Genomic DNA, 10,409 nt, shown 5'->3' on the forward strand with positions numbered 1-10,409 from the left:
CTATTGAACCAAAAACTCGTATAATAATACAGTATACGAGATTTTTCATTTTCATCCGCTGAAAAGGAACATTGAACCTCGTATAATAATATATTTTACGAGGTTTTAAATCTAACTGTTTATATACGTGTTATTTAATTAGCGCTTTTTGAGTTATTTACAATCAAGCTAAGAATAAGAGGATTTGATCACAAGATCCGTGCTTTAACGAGCTTTCAAACGGTACCAAAAAGTCAAAATGACCAAATATGGCATATACGAGGTTTCAAGCGGTCACCAACGATAAATAATTCTGCATTGTATTCTACATGTATTCAAGACATCAATTGACGTACCCTATCATCAAAATCTCTCCTAAATCTTTCGTTCCTATCAAATCTTCTGTCTACTACAGGTCTGTCTTCATGTCTATCATCATCTCTATCAAACCTATTACCACCAGTATTACTATTACTACTACGATAATCTCTCCCTTGATCTCTATCAATCTGTATTCTACCACTACCAATACGTCTTTCACCTCGCCGATCACCTCTACTAATACAACAAACAATATCATCTATCAATAAAATAGTAAAGGTGAAATACTTGTGGCAGCTATTAAGGCATGTTATCATCATACCTTACTGAACACCTCGTGCTAATCTTAGACTAGATCTGTCAACTTAAAAAAAATGGTTCCACAGACTTCAAATAATTGATGACTGTCCATTGAACAATCATTTTCAGATGAGACCATGGCTGCCAATGAGATCATGGCTGCCAATGAGATCATGGGTGACGATGAGATCAATGCTGACAAACAAGTATGTATTTACCTTCACAAGCACTTAAGTTATTATGCTAATGACCACTAGAAACTAATACAAACCTTTCTCGATCATCATTATAGTCTGATGTTGTACTAGATTGTCTTATTAAACTACTATTCTGGGTCACATGACATCCTGTACCAAAACTTCTTCTCTGGGGACTTAGAACTATTCCATCTTGTTCTTCTTTCAAACGCTCTTTAGGATCAGCTATAAATACAGGTGAAAAAGTTGTTGATGACTTTCCAAAAGGTGAGAAGCTAGAAATTTGTGCCAAGCATCAACAGTTGTTCACTTAAAAAATTGTTATAAAATATTCAACTCCCAAGCAGTTTTGCCTTGTCTATACTTGACATTTAAAACCATCCCTCTTTCTGTTTGGAGTTGACAACTTACCTGAAACTTTTCTTCTCAACAAGTCTCGATCTAGATCTATTGGACGTTTGCGTTCTCTTATCTCACCAAGGGTATTAGGTGAACCTTCACGACCTTCAGGATGCAAAGACTTACACCATTTTTCTGGATCCCAAATTCCTTCAGAACTAAAATAGGATTTTTATTGTTTGAGATACCATTCATATTTTTCTTTAAATTTCAACAAATGAAGACTGGCATTAACTACCTTCAAGCTTCTCAGATTTTGATTATTAAATCTTACAGCAGAATTTAACACAGTGTTTAATGTAGTATGAGGCCACTGTTCATGAACAAAACAACAAAATTGGGTCCCTTTAAATGTCAAGGTAGGAAACCAATTAGCTTGTTTTCCAATATTATGCTGTATGCAGGCTTTTCATTATTTGGACATCATTGAACTGAATGAATATATATCCTTAACTAGATCAGTTTGTATTTACATAATTTACAAAACAAAACATACTTATCATATGTTGTAGACAAAAATTCAGGACGTTTCTTGGCGCCGTCACTCTCCTGTATCTCGTGGAGTTTTTCCTTTAATAAAAAAAAACAAATATTCATTAGAAAAAGAAGTACTAGCAGCTGTTTAGAAGCATGATGTTTTTTTATAATCTACACCTGCCATCAAACAAAATAACAGAAAAGTAGGAGGTAAAACTATTCATTTGATTTTTTTCCTTCAAAAAAAGACATAAGTTTATCACTTTAAGATTAAGTGTAAAATACCGAGGTGAAAACAGCCCACATACATTTCTTCGGGTTGTTTTCTTTCAACTTAACATGAAATATGTCAAATGCTACAATGACAATATAATATGGTCTACTATTTGTAACAACTTCTGCTTAGCAATTGAACTTTTGTATTCACATTTGAAAAGGTTAACACTATTTCACTTACCCTGGTATATTGGTGCAATGGCATTGGTCCAGGAGTGTCTTTCCTTAAAGGTTCATTCCTTACTTCATCATCAACACTACTACTACCAGCACTCTCTCTACCAGATTCACGACCACTTTCACGCTCCATTCTAGTAAATAGAAAGATTACAATTAACAGGTAATAACATATAAGCTTGACGATTTTCAAAGTTCAATTAACCATTTTAGTGAACTGTGAAGGTACAGGTTCGTCATTCGTTTGACCAATCATAGCTTTGCCTCAGAAACGGGAATGTCACGACTCTGTCATATAAATAAGAAATGAAAGTGAGGTATTCTTGAAGGAATTATGCGATTTCTGTACACATTTAGTAAATTCTGAAGACTATTTTTGAAAATTCAAGACACAAACAATTCACGAAAATGGCGAATGTCTCTTTTTCACACTTTGAAAGTACCTGAAGTCAGGCCAGTAAACAGTCTCCCAATAAGTCTAAGGAGTTTTTGTTGTACGCATGGAAGATGTTTGTGAAGGCTATTGATATTCCATAACAGATGAAAAGAGTAACCAACAAAAGGAAAGAAAACAAGTTAATAGAAGAGTAGTTTTACTTTGAGACCAACATTTTGACATACATATTTCTGATTGCAACTTAAGTCTGTCATTTATGGATCTTCATTTGATTTCTCAGAAATTCAAACCAGCATTGTATGATAAATCTGAACATGTTATCTATTCTGTAACATGCCACTACTTTCAGTCACATGAAATTCAAATCAAAATTGCACAATAAAACACAAATGACAAATAAGTTTGATCTTGAGATTTTGTGAAGACATAAAACAGAGAGCTGATAAATAAATCACTTCACTTCTCATTTTGTTAAACTTCAGATCATAATACCTGGCAATAAAATGAACAAGAAAAGCACTAAAGATTAAGACCCATAATCTTCTTTACTTTCTTTAAGTTGTAAATTGTACTGTATTAGAAACCTAATTCATTAAGCACACACTTGTCCATTTCTTACTGGACACTAACAACCAGCAGTTGTGAAATGTTTTCTTAACACCTACGTGATGTTCAATTAAAGAGATAATTAAGGATTTAATTAATCAACTTATATAGATTAGTAAAATTTGTGTACACAATGTGATGGAAATAGACCACGTGCAATTGGAGTTGAAGTCAATAAGATTAAATAAAATATGTGCAAACTTATAATAAAATCATTGGTGTGGAGATTGAGAAAGCAGTAGACTGGCACTGCTATCCACCTCACTTAGACACTGTGAAAGACAATGGAATATTAAATCTTTCTGATTTAAATGAATCAAAGAAAGGATTTTGAATTCATCTTCATGTTCACTAGGTCCCATCATTGTGTAGATGTTATAAACCAACATTGTTAGACCTAAAGAACAACAACTTCAGACTTAGGCCAATGAGCAAGACATAGTTTTGCTATTTATGATTATGAAAACAATCATCAGTTGGCACAATGCACTACAGTTACAGTGCTCCATGTTACATCCTGCTCTACACTTGAACCATTAATGCATCTAGATCATCATAATCATGTGTTTGATACCTCCAATTGTTTTGTTTTTTAAAGTCATTATCATTTGTGTTACTGACTTCAGTTAAAAGTTGGAATGAATTGAATGAGTGATCAGGCAGGAATACTTTACCTTTCAAGTCAGGTTTTAGTTCGGTTATAAATTGCCTCAAATTACTTTGGAAGATACGGAAAATAAGCTATGAAAATATACAATAAAATAGATATCATAAATAAACACTTAGGAAGCTACGAAATTAGAGTATAAACATTTTACAAACAGTAAACGAAAGCTACAATATATTTGAATGGCTGGACAATTTTGAGAAGAAAGCTAAACACCCCGGATGAACGCATGCGCAAATTGCCAAAAAAATTCATCCTCGTGAGAATTTAATGGAAAACTTTCGAATTGTCTGATCATAGGGAAATAGGGGATCAATTTGGATTAACAGCTTTATTTCTCACTAAAAAAAAGCCCAATCACCTTAATATTGTTGCAGTTTTTTTGTTCTCCTGACGAAACTTTCTGCTTCCGGGTTAACCTATTAGTCACGTGGTGTATGATAACTTCCGGTCGGCATGTTCGACAACATTTCAATAATTTCTGTAATATTTTACTTATTTTAGCAAATCTTAAGACAACATATCTAATTTTGTTGGTTGAACAATATCAAAAACCATGTCTGTTCTTCAAAAAATTGCCGAAATCGAAGCTGAGGTTAGACTTTCTGTTTTATTTATTAGACAATCTTTCTCAAGATGTAAACAAACGCTACAAAGGGAGGTAATTCACTACCCCTTAAAACTACAAGAACTGTATTTTAGGGAAATATGAATGCATTTGAATGCAAAAAAGTTTAATGTGTATATTCCAAAATATTCATCAAAGCCAAATCGACTATTAGTGCTGTTTCGTACTGAGTGCTGCAAGTCCCAATAAGCCAGTTTGGAACTTCACGTGTTCATGCGCATCACGCTAATGTATCTTTGATATTGAAAGCATCAATTTGTACCAATCCAATTATCAGTCAGATGTTTTTGCTTCCTGCAATCCTATTAAAAATAATTGTTAAATGATGCGACTAATCGCGAAGGGCCTTATGTGATAAAGCATATTTTGCGATTAGTGAGGTCATTTTATTTAAGTGGAATTACAGGAACAACAGATGTCTGATTGAAAATTGAAATGGTACAAATTGATGCTATCAGTGTCCCCGCTACACAATATTTTTAGAAAACCTCTATGCAATCAGTGAACTGAACCTTATTGCAGTTGGAAACAAATTTCTGAAATTACACTTCCATTTTGAGTTTTCAAAGAAAAATATTTGGAAACACAAATTTTTGATATGATAAAGATAACTTAGATATATCTGACGCAAAATGAATTTTATAAAAAAAAAAATCTTTTGATATATTTCTTAGCATGCCACCCTCTAACCATTTCCATCTGACACTAAAACAGTGCCAGACACATTAAGTAATTTGTTTGTATCTCGGTTGCATGAGATTTTTTTCCTGTAATTTAATTGAAGTTCATTAATAAACATATTCTTCAGTAATAAACAACCAAAATCATGAAAAATGTAGGCATAAAAAATATCAGGAATAGGTGTGACCACTTTTGAAACACACCCCATATTAAATCAACGTTGTTTATCATAGAGAATTGGTTTGTTGGGCATACCCACACATAATTCCGAACTGGCTTATTAGTAAACATAAAAAATAAAATAATGCAAATACATTGCATACAAATTTTTAAATTCTAGGTTAAAAATATAATAGTCAGACTTATTCACAGACAATTTTTAAAAGTAAATTGGGTAAAAGGGTACCGGTATTCAGAAAGTTTTTTCATTTACCTCATCTAAGAAATAGCTGCTATGCATGCCTGTGCTGTAATTATGATTTATTGGTTTGGAGATTCTAGTAATGCAGACATATTGTTGGATAAATGCATCTGTTACCAACCTTGTTATTTTATACATATAAAAGCCTAATTTTCTTGAGAAATGTAATCTTTATTTTGATACGCTTACTACATAATATACATGATAGATGCCAACAGAAAAGAAATAAATAAATTGACTTAATCTTAGCATCTTTTAACAAGGGTTAAGCGATATAGTTGTCTTGCCAGCTGATAGCAACAAATTTCAGCCACCTTTATCCCAGTTCTGACTTAAAATTTGTTATCTGATTCTTTTGCAATTCAACAATTTAAATTTTACATCGAATTTGTCACAGCACTTCATTACTCTGATAGACAGTTATGTCTTGTGACGTGATATTTGGAATAATATCAATGCATGAAGCTGATCATAACATCCTGGAAAGGGCATTAGATCTGAAATTTGGTACAGATAGCTGAATTGCAGCTAAGTAAAAAAATCAAAGAAGAATATGTCCCATTGAGATGCTTTAAAAACTGCCTTTTACTAATTGACCTTAAAAAAATATAAGTGTATTAACCTCTAAAACGATTTGTGTCTTTTCTTATCGCTGTTATAATTGATTTGCAGATGGCTCGTACTCAGAAGAATAAAGCAACTAGTGGCCATCTTGGTATGTTAAAAGCCAAGTTGGCTAAATTCCGTCGAGAATTGATTGAACCTAAAGGTGGTGGTGGAGGTGGTGCAGGAGAAGGTTTTGATGTAGCCAAAACTGGAGATGCTAGGATTGGATTTGTTGGTAAGTTTGATTATTTTGAACTAAGGAGGAAATGACATTTATATAAATCGGATCCAAACCATAATACAACTGTCAAACTTTTAAAACCTTAAACAGAAATTGAGTCCATGAGCCAGTATCTATTCTGTATAATTGAAGTCTTCAAGAGATAACAGATAAGTCAAGTGTTAAAGAAATAGAGAAGGCACCTTTTGCCCACCCAATCCACTAAGATAGCTTCTCCATATTTACAGAGATTAGATACCCAGGATATCAAAGGATTTACAATTTTAGGTAGAATATATTTAGAACTGTTATGCGTATATTGTTATTATTATGGCATTTAATTTGTCTACCATGAATGAATTACAGGTGTTTTCTATTGTGAAGTATTTTATTTTTTGATTAGGTCAGGTCAGGCTTTGTTAAGCTTTGACCAGCATATTGACCAGTATCTGTTAAAAGCTTATTTTTATTTCAGGTTTCCCATCAGTTGGTAAATCAACATTATTAAGTAATTTAGCTGGTGTATATTCTGAAGTAGCTGCCTATGAATTTACTACTTTAACTACAGTACCTGGTGTGATTAGATATAAAGGTGCCAAAGTTCAGGTAAACAGATCTTATTACCTCCGAATGACCATTGTGTAGTAAGCATGAATTTTATGAAATATGGAAAGAATTTGAATCACATTTTAAGCCTAACAGAAATTGCAAATTTATCTGCCTGAATTTAGCAATATACTTTTGTATATTGGGTGGCCCTGAAAAACAATGTCTATAATTATAAAGTCAAAATATTATGGTCTTAACTTTGATATTTTATAATTAATCCTATAATGAAAAGTGTTATTGTTGATCTGATATACCAAATTATTACTGACTCTTTAAAGTGTAAATTTTTCTTTCAGTTACTAGATTTACCAGGTATTATTGAAGGTGCTAAAGATGGTAAAGGTCGTGGTAAACAGGTTATAGCAGGTAATGAGGCTTCATAGTGTTCTTAAAATCTTGGATGTAGAAATCATAAAAGCACATACTGTTATTGCATTCAAATGAAGACTAGTGCTAGCAATGGAGAATTACTATATTATGTACAAAATACTAAATTCAGTGCTTAAAATCATGGCAAGACCAGCTGCCCATAGATTCTGCCAGTCATAAATATTGCTCATGTAAAGTATCAGTATGTTTTATATTTCAGTTGCTAGAACTTGCAGTTTAATCTATATTGTGTTAGATGTATTAAAACCATTACAACATAAACATTTAATAGAAAAAGAATTAGAAGGGTTTGGTATACGACTGAATAAAACACCACCTAATATTGTATTTAAAAGAAAAGATAAGGGTGGTTTAAACTTGACATCTACTGTAAGTCGTCCTGCTTTATTTACAATCATTAAGCTTATTAACTTATTAATATGTAGTTATTACTGAAACTTTTTTCTAAAACAAACCAAAGACCTACAAGTAAACTCTAGGCGTCAATGTAGACGTGAGAAGTTGGTTTCTTGACTTATTTACTCCAAATCAATTATCATATTTATCAATTTATGTGCAGTTACTAAGTTTTCAATCACTGAATGTTGCCCAGTAACATCTATTAAGCATGTACCACCCTCAGATTTTTTCAACCTGTTTCCCTTTCTCAATAAGCCAAGGCTCTATGTATTGCTATGTTAAAGATCCTTCCCCTTAGAAGAGTAGGTGAAATTCCCTACATTGCACACTCTTGCCCAAGCTTAGCTGTATAATTCAATTTCAATTCAATAACATTTGACTTGATTTGGTAATTTCAGGTGGCTCAATCTGAGTTAGATAATGACCTAGTAAAGACTATATTAAATGAATACAGAATATCTAATGCTGATATTACATTACGTATTGATGCTACAGCTGAAGATCTTATTGATGTTATTGAAGGAAACAGAGTCTATATACCATGTATTTATATTCTTAATAAAATTGACCAAATTTCTATTGAGGTAAGGTTAATATCAACTGTTGGTAAATGGATATCACTGATTATTGAAAATTTAATTTGAATATTTGCTGAAAATTGCCCCCTGTGGCAAAGCAAAAATGTGTTTACATTTTGATCAACGAAAGACATACATGCTGATATTCCAATTCTCATAACAATCAATGAAATTTTACATACTTGACATTTTTGACAATACATACATTCAATCTGAACTTGGGTACCCCCACTTTTCCTGTTTTTTGCAATACATATTTTATATCAGTATTATTTTGAAGCTGTTATTCCAACTCACATAAATATAAGTCTGTAAATTTTGATTCACCTACGAAGTAAACAGAAAGTAACAATTTATGCCTACTTGTAACTGTAGATATAAATGTTTTGTACACAATAAATAAAGTAAATTAATTTTAAAATATAATTACAGGAATTAGATCTAGTTTATAAAGTACCTCACTGTGTACCTATATCAGCTCATCATAAGTGGAATTTTGATGATTTATTAGAGAAAATGTGGGAATATTTAGCTTTAGTTAGAATGTAAGTTTTATAATGCTGTTCTAATTTTTTTTTCCAAGTTTTATTATTGCATTCTGTTTTCAGTGTTAAAAGGGTTAGAAATATTAAAACAGAACCTGAAAACTTCTGAAATCATTTAAGAGTGATTTACAGCTGTGATAAAAAAGAAGTTTCAAAAAGTCAAATGATCAATTTCAAACCGGGTTGAATGTGTTTCATGATCTGTTCTGCTCTAATTTAATAGTGAAAATATCTTATTGGTATTATATATATCTGATATCGATTGTAGATATACAAAACCTAAAGGACAGTTACCAGATTATACAGCTCCTGTTGTTTTGAGAGAAGGAAAAACTACTATAGAAGATTTCGCCAATAAACTACATAGAAGTATCATGAAAGAATTTAAATAGTAAGTTCATTTATTCCAAAATTCATAGATAAATGAAATTTTAAAAATAAACTTAAACTAAAATTATCAGAAGTAGTTGAAATTGTATGCTACGCCATTTTTACACAGCACAAGTTTTAAGATTTTGTAGCACAGTCTCTTAGAGTGTGACATGTCATTTGTTTAATTACATTGAACAAATTGTGGCTGTGGGTTTCGATCTCGGTCAGCATGCGAATGGATTTAAGTCATCCAACTAGTTGTAAATAGACAATCGATACCAAGGACCAGATGGTAGAAAGGATCCTTTGTGAACCTTTGTTATCGTTGTAAACTTAGTGGTTTCCCTTTTTTTTCTTATGCCCTTGATGTTTGTGTAAAATGTAAACTCCATCATCAAAATATTTACACTCGCTGATCAGAATTTCAATATTAAACTTCAACCAAATTTAATTGTTTTTCATTTTTTCTAGTGCTCTAGTTTGGGGTTCATCAGTTAAACATCAGCCTCAGAAAGTTGGTAAAACTCATATTTTACAAGATGAAGATGTAGTTCAGATAGTGAAAAAGTAAGTGTCTCTGTTCTATTCTCTGTAAAGTATTCACCATCGCTGCCTCATCTTGGCAGTAGTTGGGAGCATATGGTAACAATTAATTTAGTAATCATAGGTTGAATCTCCAGAAACTGTTTCTGATCCCATGGTTCAGAGACTCTTTCCAGTAATCGTTATCAACCCTGTCTGTTTCCCAGTTATTCCTGATAAACTGTTCTGAAACCAATATATCTGCACACTTTATAAATGTCACCTTTCCTTTATTTAAAATCAGACCATTTGTAATAAAACATGTCTTGAACCAACCAGTTTGGAAGAAACAATGTAATCTAAATGGTTAATAAAACTAAATTGATTAATTGATTATTTAAACCAATCAGATATAGAGAATGATTAAGTTAAAAGTTACTCCAGCAAAAATATATCAAATTCTCTTTGTCGTGAGGCAACTTGGTATGCTTCTGTATGGTGACAACATTTCATTGAGTTTCATTTCTTTCCAGGTTATGAAGACATTCAGATATTTTCCTGTTACTGAGTTTTCATTCATTATGATAAAATGTTTGGAATGTTTCAATTAAAGCAGTGCTATAAAGACTTTATGAACTTGAT

The 10,409-nt window shown here is 32.0% G+C and overlaps 2 protein-coding genes across 2 annotated transcripts; one reads left to right on the forward strand and one right to left on the reverse strand.

Moving 5' to 3' along the window:
- Positions 1–314: 314 nt before the first annotated feature.
- On the reverse strand, positions 315–1,793 carry LOTGIDRAFT_103815 (hypothetical protein; the record flags this gene model as incomplete). The annotated part of the gene is made up of 4 exons (XM_009053326.1): positions 315–534; positions 872–1,022; positions 1,209–1,354; positions 1,693–1,793. 4 exons carry the CDS (start codon positions 1,791–1,793, stop codon positions 315–317), a joined length of 618 nt encoding a protein of 205 aa, XP_009051574.1.
- A 2,559-nt stretch (positions 1,794–4,352) lies between these two features.
- LOTGIDRAFT_103560 (hypothetical protein) lies at positions 4,353–9,816 on the forward strand (the record flags this gene model as incomplete). The annotated part of the gene is made up of 9 exons (XM_009053327.1): positions 4,353–4,391; positions 6,199–6,367; positions 6,828–6,958; positions 7,258–7,327; positions 7,551–7,720; positions 8,149–8,334; positions 8,761–8,873; positions 9,142–9,264; positions 9,717–9,816. 9 exons carry the CDS (start codon positions 4,353–4,355, stop codon positions 9,814–9,816), a joined length of 1,101 nt encoding a protein of 366 aa, XP_009051575.1.
- Between the last annotated feature and the right edge of the window lie 593 nt (positions 9,817–10,409).

Source organism: Lottia gigantea (genome assembly GCF_000327385.1).
Source record: "Lottia gigantea unplaced genomic scaffold LOTGIsca_2, whole genome shotgun sequence".
NCBI classification, from domain to species: Eukaryota; Metazoa; Mollusca; class Gastropoda; family Lottiidae; genus Lottia; species Lottia gigantea.